We start from the raw sequence: 14,465 nt of genomic DNA, 5'->3' as shown, positions 1-14,465 counted from the left end.
GCCGCTACGGGCACCCAGGCTATGGCTAGTCAGCTTTTCATGTCTGGGTCCGATTAATCAATGCGTGTGTTGCCGTTTAGGCGCCCATCCGTGCTTAAGCAAATTCGTAGCAAATGTCCAGTTCGTGCCATCTTCAGTGACCAACTGGATACTGCAATCACGCGTTTCACAGCCTTTATAACTCAAATCCGCGTGGTGAATTACTGAAAAGGCACATGGAACATATGTGTGGAGTTTGACTAGCCGCGTTTGAACAGTGTTTAAGGCGTTGTGCTGCGTTGTGTGGCCTCTTTTCATATGGAAGCGAAAAGCGAAAATGCCCGTGTGCCGATATTTCGCGGCACGTTCAAGATCCTGAGGTGGTGAAAATTATTCCGAAGCCTTCCACCGTGGCGTGACTTGCAGCCCAGTTATAACTTCGGCGCCTTTACCCCCCCCCCCCCCCTCCTTATTTAAAACAGCAAAAATAGCAAAAACAAAACATGTGGCGCTTGACAGGGCAAATTCTTAAGGCGAAAAAGCCTTAGATCTCTAGGTTGTACGAAAAATTGGTCGCGTCTCGGCTCACTTTGGTGCAAATGTCGTCGAAATCTTCTACTGCCCCCGCCAGGTAAACGCATCCGCCCCTCTCAGCTCTCGCGCTCTTCCCCACCCGTCCCTCTCCTCCAAGGATGAGCACGGGGGAGGTTTGCTGACGTCAATTCAGCTTTCCCGCGTTCCACTTCCCGCGCGCCACCCAGTGGAACCTTTCGTTACTGTGGGACTCAGAATGCTGACACGAGGTGCAGGCTCGGGCGCGAGTCCTTTGTGTATTTCGGTGTAAAAATATTGTTTTAAACGTGTGTTTTTGATCCGCTTTCGCAAATATTAGGCGCCCATCTCTTTTCAATCAAAAGAACACTGCCTACTACCGGTTATGTACTGATTGATTGTAAGGTTTCACGCGCCGACGCAACGCAGGCGATGAGGCGCGCCGTGGTGGAGGGCTCCGGATTAATTTTGACCACCCGAGTATCTTTAACGTGCGCCTAAATCTCGCCCACACGGACGTTCTTGCTTTTCGCATCCATCAGAAAAGCGGCCGCCGCGGCCGGGAATCGAACCCGCGACCTCGTGCTCAGCAGCACCACGCCTTAGCCACTGAGCCACCACGGCGGGTCGGTTATGCATTGATGTTTTGTCTCAAATATGCGTAGTGTTTTCTTTCGCTCAGCAATGTTAAAAAGTGTGATGATTGGCACCAGATTTTGTGGTTTTGAAATGGTTTGCCTGTACACATAAGCTTCTCGCTGCAGCATTCTTGTATCTTTTGGCCGGGTGGCCGAATCAAGGGAAGGACAGCCAGACAGAGAGACAGACACAGACAGACAGACCAAAATTTTCTGGATTAGGTAGCCCAAGAAAGACTGTCGTGTTTAAAAATTGTTGTGAGGTACACATAACTGTCACGCCCCTAGGATAGAAAACAGCTGTGCCGGAGGGCCGTGGGAGGAGGGACCTAAGGGCGACGGAGCTCAGCGCAGGAGGGGGGTAGTCAGCTGCTGCAAGTGCACGAGCTGCCTTTAGTGGTGAAGGTACCGACGAGGGCGAAAAGGATGCTCCTGGCGGTTGCAAGCAAGCGGAATGAGCTTCGGAGCTAGGTGCTGACTAGGGGGCTGATCAACTGGTGACGGGTTCGGCCGCAAGGTTCAACAGAAAGTTCGACAGCAGGTAAACAGATTGAACAGCAGAAAAGAAGCAGATCAACGGAAACAAGTAGCCAACAGGCACGGAGTGCTTGTTGTCTTTCTGCGGTCGCAAGTTGGCTAGCTTGTGGCCCAAGGTCCTCAAAGGTCCAAAAAAGGTCAGAGCTTGCCAAAGAAGCATGCTACACCGTTTGTGCTTTGCGAAACGGGGGTTGTAGACTCTACACCACTCACATGCGGAAGGTATATGTCGGCCAGACCGGCCGATGTGTCAATGACCGCTCGAGACAACACCAGCTACCAATGAAAACCAAAACATGGTCGCACCTTCCACGCCAATGTTTTGCCTGTGAAGAAGAGCCATGTCAGCCGCTGTTAAATGAAACTGAAGTGCCGGGCAGAAGCCGGGAAGAAGTCGGCTGCGAGCTGATACCGGCCTTCTTTATTCGCAAGAACCATGAAAATTGTGTCAGCGAGCTTGTGTCAGCGAAAACTGTTTCAGCATCGGCCTTTTACGGAAACACATTCAACCCGCACTGTTTTCTTCCGCTGTAGCTGATTTGCAGCACGTCCTGTACAATGGATATGCTATGTCCAAGTTCCCCGGACAATGCCAAAGTTGCCAGTCTCCGGATTTAGTGGCGTACATTAGAGCATGAGCCTGATTGGGGAGCGCCACAGCGGCGATATTGGCCGCGAGGCCCACCACTGGAGAGGCCGGCGCTCCGATCGTTTTGACGTCACTTGTAGGATCACCGTTCATATCTTGCTGCGTAGTTGGCTTGCAGTGCGTGACACTTCGTTTAGAACGCGCGTTCTAAAAGTATTTTCGTGTTAATTCTCAGTGCGTCAAGCGCACTTTGACCTCCTTAGGACTTTATAACCGTATCAACTGTGGTACATTATCCGCAAACTTTTTTGAGCGTGGTGGTGTATGACGTATGTGACAGAATCGTAAGCTGCAGCTTTTTTCCCCTATCAACAATGTAGACTACGACGATCGCCGAGTTTAGCTTCTGGATTTCCCTTGTTTGCAAAAAATGTATAAAGCAGGAAATTATGCTCGCAGGAACGCTCCGCACGTGCACCCGCCGTGCCTGCCTGCACGGCCGACGGAGCGGCTCGAACCGACGCAGGTCGCCGCAGCAACTTGTCGCCGCTTTTAAAAATCACACAAGCCGTGAAAAATAAGTTCCAGATGGGTGAAAGTGGATGTTAGTGTGGTGAAAAATTGTGCTAGGTAGTGTCATCAGGTGTGGTTTTCAAAGCGATGCTCAAATATCTTCCGCGATTTACGCCGACCTGCCGCTGAGGTCGGACCCGGCATCGCCAGCTCGTTCACGCGCGGTGCGGCGAGTGGCCGAAGGCTGGCGATTCCTGCGCGCAAGAATCAGCCGATGCCGTGGCAGGCATCTTGATCATCGGTCGGTTAAACGGCAATCACCGCGGATGCAGAGTTCCACATACGAGAAGGGGGGTGACAGTGCGGTGAAAAGTTGTGTCAGGGGCTGTCATTCGCAACTGTAACGATAGCGGCGATGAAATATCTGCCGCTACGCTAAGCCCAACATTCGAGTACGTGCATCCGAAGCCGGCTGGGAGCTATTGGAGAAGACCCTCTCGTCACGCGCGCGCGTGTTGCGTTTGGGTTCCCCTACTTCATGGAGGCCCCCAACGCTCGGTTCTCCTATTCTAAAACTCCCCATTACTCCAAATCATTAACGACATGTTTCTCCTCGCACACAGCCTCGCCTTCTGTGAGCAGTCGTGAGTTTCGAAATTAATGCTGGAGAAAGGCAGGCTCACTGTAAACAGACAAGAGCCCGCGTTGCAATTATAAATTCCCACGCCGAGGTCCCAATGAAAACTAAATATAGACACGCCCAAACCCGCTCGAAGGCGTCAGAAACTCGCGTTCATATATACGATTCATACATTGCGGATAAGTTGTCGCGAAAAGTAAACATATCAGCCGTGCACAGTACAGGCTGCGGCAGTGATCGTTAATCAAATCCGGGCATAACTATAAAAACATTTTAGCCGAAACAGGCACTGCTTAAGCCAAACTGCAGATCAAAGCACCACTTTTAAGCATGTTCGGCGAAGCAATCCGATCACCGCTCTCGCGTAGTCATTCATTTATCAGGCAATGCGAGCTGTATGCACGGTGAGATCACAAGTGAGCGACGCGTTTCCTTGGCGGTTACAAGGTGTTTACTTGCACAAAGTCTCGCACATGTCCCGTCACAAGTATTCCAGCGTACAGCGTACCTTTCTCGGCATCTGTTGCATCGTCCTTGGCGTTAGCTGGCCGCGGACGAGCTGTGGGTCGCGATGGTAGCAACTACCTAAACGCGGCGGTGTCGCCGGGAACAAGCGAGTGGCTGATTGCTTTCCCGGATTATTCGGTCCGCAGAACAGTTTTGGGGGTAATTTTCATCAAATCCACAAGGAGGGAGACGGTGGCCACAACAAAAAACACGCAGTCGCATGCGCACAGGAAATGTGTTGTAGCAGACGACAACATGAATCGGCGTCCTAGGAGTGACGTCACTCATAGGTGGCGCCACGGTACGTCCTCGAGGCCAATAGTCTACATGCACTTTTTCAAGCGGAAACAGACGATCCAACCGCAAGTAGTCGAGAGCCATGAGCAGCAACTAATAAATTACTCAGATAGAGAACACTGCAGCTGACAAGCCCAATCAATCAATCAATCAATCAATCAATCAATCAATCAATCAATCAATCAATCAATCAATCAATCAATCAATCAATCAATCAATCAATCAATCATCAATCAATCAATCAATCAATCAATCAATCAATCAATCATTCTTTTTTCCTTTGCAGATGCTACTCCTGCTACTGCTCGTGGCTTTTGGCGCGAGTGCAGACAAGGCAACAGAGCGCGAGCCTGCTTCATTCCGGCAGCAGCTACCACTGGGCTCGTACCCTTCCCTGTACGGGCTGGCCTATCAGCAGGGCTTCCCAGCTGCCTACCTGCCACGGCCTGCGGTGACCAGGCCCTCTCTCGGCACACGCTTGCGTGGCCTGGTGAACGCGCTCTTCTTTCGCCGCCAGCCAAGCGGCTACCAGTCGTTCAAGCCAACAGCTGCCCTAAAGCCTGACCTCATTGCCGCAGCATCGAAGCCGCTGCTTCAGTCGGCGCACAAGATCCATTTTCCGGGCTCCTTCCAAGCAGACAAGCTGGGATACGCAAAACAAGGCCTCCAGCCGTACGCGCAGACATATCCTTACTTGTCCACGGCCAAGCTGTACAATGGTATTTACGCCCCTTCAAAGGGATCGTACGGTGCCAAACCATTTACAGGAAACTACAAGGCCTGAGTCGGCTAGCCTCTGAAGTACCGGCCGGCAAACTGGACAATCAATCGTTTCAGCTCACTGTATTTTTAAGCATGTTGTTGATGGTTGCATGGCTTCTAGCTATCTATCGAGGCCATCCGATGTGCCGTGGGACCTTTTTCTTGCAGAGCGACGCTTACACTCGTTGGCAAACACTATGGCTGCGGCTGTCATGGATGACGCAGTTGCATCTGCACCAGTATTGTTTGCCTCCACACAAGTGCCAACCGTGGTGACATTTCTAAATTTCTGCGTGCGCACGCGAGAGAAGTAGAGCGCCATTTTGAAGCTAACATGAATGAAGGGTGTTAAGCATTAGATGAAAAAGGCATGGGTAAAGTGTTGGCAGCATGAGCACCGTGCCGAACATACGTCTTTGTTAAAAAGTGTTTACCTCGGTCCTCCTCGCCTGCACAAAAATTAAGTACATTTCACAGCCCCCCCCCCCCCCCCCCCCCCCCCCCCCCCCCCCCCCACGTGGCGACTCGACGTTCTTAAGAAACTTTTAAAGCTGGCATAATAGGTTCGAAGACCGCGCCTCATGTGCGTGTCTAGTGCGCGGTCATTCTCGCTTATGCAGCGCTATAGCTTTCAAGTATAGAACACCATACCGCTCAAACCAGCATTTCTCTTGGATAACTGTGATCGATGGGCATAAATCTTTTTCGAGGCACAAGAATCATGCTGTAAGTTCCGTCTTTCAGAACGGTGTGCGCTTTGGAAGGCCTGCATGATCACTCTTTTTATCCCGCATTCGTTCAAAAGGCGCCTCAAAAACACAATCTAAACTCTCTGTGTACAATGGAGGATGTGACTGAATTTGAAATTTGAAGTTCGAATATAATGCAACATCTTTTGGCGCCGGAACGTCTACTGACATAGCTCATTATAAGTTCGTCATCAAACAACACAGCAGCACGAATACCATGGTGTGAGCCGTAGAGAAAACGATGTATCGCCTAACAACGGTCATTAACTTCCCTAACCATAGTAAGAAATGAGTCGTTCGCAAGTCTCTTACGGTTTCTACAAATGATATTTGCTTTATGAAATGTTTTTTCACGTAAACGATGTCGCTACATTGCGAACTATACGCTAATACAGAAGCCGCTTTTGTTTAACCGTTGAAGGATATAACAGTGAACCCTAAACTGTGACGGGTACAAACGCGCTCTCCCGCGTTTATCGACGAGATCTACCGAGCAAGTTAATGCGCCTTCGCAGCTGAAAGTTCTTATCTCTTTCCAACAACTTTGCCGGTATCCATCTGGAAATCGTAGGTTGAATAAAGCCCATCTCGATGCACAGCGTATGAAAGTGCGTATCAAGCGCTCAACCTAGCCGCTTTGTTACGAGGGCTCGGGGAAATGAGCGGGTGACGTATTCTGGGTAGGTATTCTTCCAACACTATGAAAGGCGAAAACCGACAAAGGTAACATTGTGTTTTCTTACGTGATCCTCTCAGGTTTCAAATGATAAAGCCCGTTGGCTTGATAACACCATGCTACAACGCACCATAGCAGTACGGAAGATACAATTGCTCTTTTGTAGCTTTTTCAGGTTTTAGTCACCACCGTATGTGAACATAAGCCTCTGTCAAAGGCAAGCACTATTGAATGCCCTGGCACGAAGGACTCAATCGAAGGATTGTCTGCAGAAGCGCGCATTTATGCTTCAGAACATAGCTGAAAGAGGTTGCTACGTTTTAACCTTCGTATGTGTGAGTGTGTGTGATCTCTAACCGACAAAGTCGTAGTGAAAACACCAAAAATAGACTTAAGAACATCGCCTATTTATTGATGTCATTTTGGCGATCACCAATCAGTCTCGTAATCACATCGTTTGATACGCCTTTCTTGCTGATTGTTCATGTGATTCTTGTCTTAATAACTTCACGTCATCTTGACAATCACAGTCATCCCTGTAATCACATCGCTTGGTGCTGTCTTTTGTAGTTTGTGTGGTTCTTGTTATAATAAACTTGTGTTCGACCTGTATGACTCCACATAAATTTTTGGAGCGTGAGTTACACTGACCGGGGTTGAGCAGTTTTGCGTGGCTCCTGGAGAGCCGTGCTGCGCATGCGCAAGGAGCAGTGACGTCACACAGTGCACAGAAAGTTGCTCGCTGCCCGGCGTCTCTCACACACCTCACGCTCCCAGCGTCTTCACCGACCTGCGCTCCGCACGTGGCGGCCCGGTCCACGTGATGACCATGCGAGGGGTGGCCGGGTGTGGAACCGATAGCTCGTGCGTCGCAGCAACACCGGCGTGCGACTGTGGAACCAGCAGCTCAGCTTTGGTGCGAGTGGTGACGCTGTGCCGGAGCCGTTTGATAAATATACATGTGTCACTTAATGCGTATATCGTTATTGTGTCATTGAAGGAGCAGTAAGCATGATAATCAAGCTAATCCTAGACAACCAGGCAACCTAAGAATAACCAGCTGAACCTTAGCTCACGCTACGTATATCCTGGCTTAGCCGAGTTAAGCCACTGCTAATATTTTTTTGTATAACTCCTAGAACAGGAAGCCTCAAACTAAGTTCCCACAGTTTGAAATGTGCCATTTATAATGTATGGCTTAGCATATATTCAACATCACAGCGAGAAGATGTGTTCACTAAGGTTTGAAAATATTTTTCCCTGGCTGTCACGTTGTAGAAGAATGGCCGAACGATATGGATAAATAAATTAGTACGTCTACTTACTCGAATATTCAAGGAAAAACAACTTAACTTTCTGCAATAAGAGGCACACAGAAAAAATGGTTCCTACATTGCAATATTTAAAGGTACCACCAAGCCTCAACTGTTGAAATAACAGTTATATTTGTCTAGCCCATACCCCGAAATATTTTTAAATGCACGAGCATTAAATGCCCGACTACGCGGAAATTCAGTGTCCCCCTTTGGCGTAACCAAAAGACAGTCCTAAAAAGGGCGGGTAGCGCAAACGACATAGAATAAAAAAATAATAAAGCAGTCCCACTCAACGTGAAAGCTCCCGAAGTGCGGAGCAGTGATTCGCGAGTGATGCCTTCTTTTGACTAGTTTCAGTATCGGCCTGGCGTTGATACCGAAAGTAGTGGAGAGAGGGCGCCACAGCCCCCCGAAAAGGCTTACAAAGAGACACTGGATTGAGTTTTCAATATTTTGGGATAATTAAAGCGTTAATTTATGCTGTTTTTCGTATTTTATATTGCTGTGTACTTATTTGCGGCCTAGAAACAACGCCATTCTCCCAGCAGCATGCAGCAACGGCGCAGCGAAGATAACCCCAAGACTTTGCATATTAGTAACGTGCGCCTTTGCGGCGCAATAGGATGGATATGTGCGACGTTAGGATGGATCTATATATATATATATATATATATACATATATATATATATATATATATATATATATATATATATATATATATATATATATATATATATATATATATATATATATATATATATATATATATATATATATATATATATATATATATATATATATATATATATATATATATATATATATATATTGTTGCGCCTCTGTTTGGGTGAGTGGCGGTACCGTGACCCCAGACGAGCTGCGGTGACAAGCCGGGCCCCTGAAGTTCGCCGAATTAAGTGCAGAGTTAGGCGCTCGCCTTGTCGTCCTAGCTCGCTCGCTCGGCCCAAGTATATAGAGCACCAAGGCGGCGTCCCCTGGTAACGCTGTTGTTAAGGGCGTACCCCAGAGTCTTCGAAAGCCAAGCGGTTTATTTAGTCATAAGCGTTCGAAACTCGTGAAACGCTGGCGCTTGTCTTACATCTTCCCATTGTTTAGCGCAAAGAGAACTATATGTACATTTGAGGAAAAATATACGTAATTAACCGGCATCGCCCGCGTTCCTTCAGTTAAGGACACCCGTTGGGTTGGTTTTTACGACAGTAAACGCAAAATGTGGCTGTGCAGCACCGGCACGTGCGGGGAGAAAAGCACAAAGAGAACAGAACTCCCGCTGGCACAGTTTCAGGCAGGAGACGCGCGAGCACTGCGAAGGGGGAAAATTTGAATTGCACGGGGTGGTAGCAGTAAGCGGATAACGGCGGTACAGCCCATTATGGCGAATCACTGCTCTGAACTTCCGACAGCTTTCACATTGAGTGGAATGGTCTTAACTTTTTAGAACTGGGTGCATTTTGGTCTGCTTTTCGAACCCGAATTCCCAGGACTGGGTCTGGTTACCCACCAGTAAACGCTAACTATAGTCTGCGTTTCCGCTGTTCAGGCAGCGACGTCTGCAACGCCATTTGCTGCGGAGCAAGCGGAAATGCGTCCAATAAGGTAGCATTGCATGTCATCACCAGGGCCCAACTAATCTTCAAACTTTCTAGCGTGTCTGCGTTGTCACAATTGGAGAAGAAAATATATTGAAAACACGTGTGACGTGCCCGACTAGGGTTGGAGCAACCTCATCACGGGTATACGAGGAGAACCACCGGGCCACAATATCAACACTGATTTAACCGCTCACCCGCCTTATTAGCTTGTGCTGCTGAGGCCAAGGACGCAGGTTCGATCCTGGCCGCGGCGGCCGCTTCTCAGATAAGAAATGCACCTGTGTACGAACTTTAAGTGTACGTTAAAGATCCCCACGAGGTCAACATTAATCCGGAGCCCTCCACAACGGTGCGCCTCATAGCCCACGTGCAGCTTGAGCGTGCTAAACCTCAAAAAAAATGTTTGGCGACACGGTGAGTGCTTTGTGGACAAATAAATGTTGTTTCTCTCTTTCTCGGCCGTGAAACGGTCCAGACTATCACACATCTCGAGGTGTTGGAGGAGGCGGATCTAAATTGACCTACCTGCGCTCTTCTGAACGGATTTTGCTCTTTGCATTTGTTTTTTTGGGATACAGTACACTCGCGATAATTAAAACACGAAGTGACCCCAGGATTTCGTTTGAATTATAAGACGTCTGAATTATCACAAGTTATCGTAAGCATACAAACTTGTGTTGTAATGAAACATTCACATATATTTATAATATTGGAGTGCTATTCCAACTCTGAACAAAAACGCGAATGTGTGACTGTTTTGTCTTTGCATGAGAGTCCAAAACAACGTTTTCGATGCCAGCAAGGGTAGTCAATTCATTGCTTTGACAACTGTAGGCAAGTAATCGGCTTCATTTGTGACTTTTAGTGGTATTACGATTCAAATGCGGAGCTAGAAGAGGCATATGGAACAGATATTTTCCCGCCCGGACAAGAAAAAAAATACGAATTAACGGAATTTACGCAATGAAGCAGCTTTCATTAGGCGGCTTTAAAATACACTGTAAGCATAGCGGTCCACCCAAAATTTCGAAATTTTTTCCAGAAACCGAAAGCTTGAAGTAACCGAGTTTGAATTATCGCGGGTCTACTGTACTTTTTTCTAAAAATTCTCTTTTAATTATAATCATCACCATCATCATCGCCATCGCCTTCACCTTCCCCAGCCGATGTATGTCGACTGCATGACCAGGGCCTCTCGCAGACTCCCAACCCCTCCTACCCTGTGTCGGCCGAATCCTTTCTTTTCCCCCGAATTTTCCCATTATATCTTTTCGCGGAGTCGTCTGCCTTCTCTAATGGTCCGTCCCGCAGCAGCCATTCTGTCGTGGGAATGGTCTGCCTTTTGTCGGTTTGGTCGCATCACTGGCCAGCCAAAGCAAATTTTTTCTTCACATAGACCTAGGATGTATACGGCGCGCTCCATTTTCTAGTCTGTGACACTTGCTGCACATACGTAAGTATTGCTCGTATCGTCCTCCGTTCACGGCATTTTTAACCTGACCAATGTTTTCATTGAGGCTGATTAGTCAATGTAAGCCAGGTATCCTGTAGTAACAGTGTTTTAGTAAGTGGTATAGATAGATAGATAGATAGATAGATAGATAGATAGATAGATAGATAGATAGATAGATAGATAGATAGATAGATAGATAGATAGATAGATAGATAGATAGATAGATAGATAGATAGATAGATAGACAGACAAACAGACAGATAGATAGACAGACAGATAGATAGATAGATAGACAGACAGACAGACAGACAGACAGACAAACAGACAGACAGATAGATAGATAGATAGATAGATAGATAGATAGATAGATAGATAGATAGATAGAAAAAAAACGACAGAGAGAGAGAGTGAGAGAGAGATATATAGAGAGGGAGGGAGGGAGGGAGGGAGGGAAAGCTTTAATGAATACCGAAGATGTTAGCCCTGCAAACGACGGGGCTTGCTACTTCAGACGGGGTGCACCTAGTGAGGCGAAAAAAGAAATGAAAGCGGGAAAGAGTACGTAGCAATAAGAGGGAAAAGATGAGATCAATAAAAAATTCTTTCAAAAATTTCAGCATAAGGACAAAAACTGTGAGGATCTCAAGGCTGCACAACCTCGGCCCATTCTGAGTCAGATAAAGAAAGTCCCTAGCGCCGTGTCAGCGTGATCCTGCCACAGTCCAAGAGAGTGATTTTGTTGTAAAGTGTTTCCTCGTAGCAATGGCACAAGAGTTCTTTTTGTTGTTTCGATGTAACCTTTTGTATTACCCGAAGTGGAGTAAGTTTCTGCGGAAATTCTGTCAAGTTTTCTTTCACAGAAACGTACTCCACCTTGGGAATTTCCGCTAAATTTGATCGATTAACACCAGTCCCTCATTCGCAGCGGTAGCGCACTGGCCAAGAGGTTGTACTGCTGAGCCCAAGGACTGGGGTTCAGTCCCATCCCCAGTGGCAGCTTTTTAGATGGAGGCGAAAAACGAAGACGACCGTGTGTCTAGACTTCGGCGCGCGTTAAAGATCCCCAGGAGGTCAAACTTAATCTGGACCCCTCCACTACGGCACGCCTCATATCCCGGATGTAGCTCGGGCGAGTTTGTGAACTCCTAAAATTTGAATTGGTCAACGCCTGTTTCTCATTCCATTTTAACTGAACGATATTTACCGATCAACCCCGTTTCCAAAGTAATGTGTGTCCTTAGTTTACTCAAAGAGGCACTTCGAGGTGAGGTGGCAGACATAAAAGTGAAAACTGGAAGCCTTTTAGGGGACTTGAAGAGCCGTTTTCTAGAAGTTGATATTCACATTAACGATCTGAAATCAAAAACTGCAAGATTAAACGACATAGACAACGCCATAAGCTCCTTTTCTACCTCGGTGGAATCCCAAAGGCGTAAACTTGTCGACCTTGAAGACCGAAGCAGACGGTCGAACTTGGTGGTTTTTAGCATACCTAAAGACCGTGACGAAACAGAAGATGATCTTAAGCGAAAAGTCATTGGGGAAACATTTCAACAAAAACTGGGAGTTAAGTGCGAATCCGTAGGTCGAATTCACAGGCTAGGCAAATATCCTGTCAAAAGGCCAGTTATTTTGTTTTTCCAGGACTTTAATGAAAAGGCTGCTGTCCTCAAGAATGCAAAAAAACTAAGGGGCACGAAAATTTCCATTCAGAATGACTACTCAGCTTCAGAATGACTACTTCAGAATTTCCATTCAGGATGACTACTTCAGACTGACTACTCAAAGAAACGAAAAATGCTCTGGGAAAGTGCCAAAAGCGAGAAAGCTGCTGGTAAAAAAGTTTATCTCGTCCATGATAAACTGCACGTCGACGGCGATACTTTTATCTGGAACGCAAACTCTAATCAGCGGCAAATAATTTACACTCATTCTGATCAACGGCACACGCCTTCGCAGTCCAGTGTTGGGATTAGCAGCGACACGCTCGCGGTAGATATCTTAGACACGTCACCTGATGGTAATGGAAACAATTCTGAGTCGTCTGCTCTGTGACAGTCATCTGAAAATACCATCAGCGTCGTTAACCTAAATGCCCGCAGTCTCGCTAACAAAACTGGACAGCTTGAAGCCCTTTTGTTATGTCACACCCCACACTTGACCGTTGTTACGGAAACGTGGCTTCACAGTGAGATACCAGGGGCCCTATTCTCGACTGCGCAAATTGCCGGCAATTCTGGCAATTTGCCGGAAGTCTTTTCTGATTGGCTTTCAATATTTGTCACGTGCTTCCGGTTGACAAAGCGGTTGTGTGTGCTGTCGTCATTTTGACGTTTCATGTCGTTTACGGTCACCAATTCTAAAGTTTGCCTTATTTGTCGTTAAGGGCGCATAATTCTTGGACGGCAATGAAAAACCAGACTAAATGCAGCGGACATGACAACGTAAGCCTGTCTTCGCTATTCAACAACAATATACACCCCCCCTCTGTGAGTGGCTGAGAAGGCGTGAAGTAATTTAAACAGTTGGCGGGAACGATTACGTTATGCATTGGCAACTTCAGCTTGCGTAAAAGTGACGTAATGCTACGTAACAGCTTAAAAATGGCGGCTGTTTTTGTCGCAAAATACAAGCAAAATAGGACAAAAAATTGCCCCGGCTTACGGCGCCGCGAAATGTGCGGCAATTTACAGCAGGCGTAGTTTCGCATGCACGCTGTTTAAAGCATGTTTTCTACCGAAACAAATTATAGTTTCAACTGCTTCCCAGTCAGCGATCATGGATCATACAAATAACGTGCAGTATTTTGCTTTTATGTTTGGCAATAAAATAAAAATTGTTTGTTTGTCGTAACCGCAACATGAGAGGGCAGTACAAGCCTCTCCATGACAAAGAGAACCCAATGCATGGCATTTGTCTACACTCGTGTTAGTAAGCTGTTGGGTCACATGATCGAACTCAAGAGAAAAATAACAAAGAAAACTGGCTATTTGGTTCATTACAGGGCTGATTGAAGTCGAGCTTGACGAATGAGTGAATCGGCAACATCGGTGCGCTCCGCGGTTATCAGGCGTAGCGCTTCGCTGCTCTTATGTGTCATAGAAGCGATGGTCGCGGCCGTCTTTTTCTGTGATCACGCCATAAACTTGTAACACAGCAGCAGACGATGGCGTGGCGGCGGTGGCGGCAGGGAAGGTGATAACGCAACAAAGCTTGCATTGAAGCAGAGAGCCCAGCTATGTTACTGAAAGCGATTGAAAGAGATAAATAGATACGGTAAAACAATGGTGTGATGTTCTTTAACTCGACATCCGCCTTTCGCTCGCTTTTGGATCAACGTTACTCGATCGCCTTGTGGTGTTGACGCCAAATTTGACCTCCAGAAATGTGTTTTTCTTGTCAGCCTCAGCTACCGTCTTAATTTTTATAGTACATTCCAAGTGTTTTTATATCTTTCTTGCACAATATTTGATACCTTGGTAGCGATCTTTATGAGTGATTCGTCAAATTACACTGCATGTCGTCATAGCTATAGGTGCAGCACGTCACTGATTGCTTACGTCGTGCTTACGCAAAAAAACATGGGCGAATTGCCGGCAATTTCTGCAGTCGAGAATAGGGCCCCAGATGACAACTTAGTGCC

General features: G+C 47.0%; 1 protein-coding gene across 2 annotated transcripts in view; it reads left to right on the top strand.

Annotated features, from left to right (window-relative positions):
* The window catches only part of LOC144179660 (uncharacterized), a 144,706-nt gene extending 139,213 nt beyond the window's left edge, over positions 1 to 5,493 (top strand). For both annotated transcript variants that reach the window (XM_077708097.1, XM_077708098.1), the window contains exon 2: positions 4,539 to 5,493. In XM_077708097.1, coding sequence (XP_077564223.1) covers positions 4,539 to 5,036 — 498 coding nt within the window. In that variant the 3' untranslated portion in view covers positions 5,037 to 5,493. The remainder of the gene's footprint in view (positions 1 to 4,538) is intronic.
* Positions 5,494 to 14,465: the final 8,972 nt, after the last annotated feature.

The sequence above is a fragment of the Haemaphysalis longicornis genome, unplaced genomic scaffold (genome assembly GCF_048455015.1).
Source record: "Haemaphysalis longicornis isolate Haplotype H1 unplaced genomic scaffold, Haemaphysalis longicornis Haplotype H1 scaffold_4, whole genome shotgun sequence".
Taxonomy (NCBI): domain Eukaryota; kingdom Metazoa; phylum Arthropoda; class Arachnida; order Ixodida; family Ixodidae; genus Haemaphysalis; species Haemaphysalis longicornis.
This window is presented reverse-complemented; position numbering and strand designations above follow the sequence as displayed.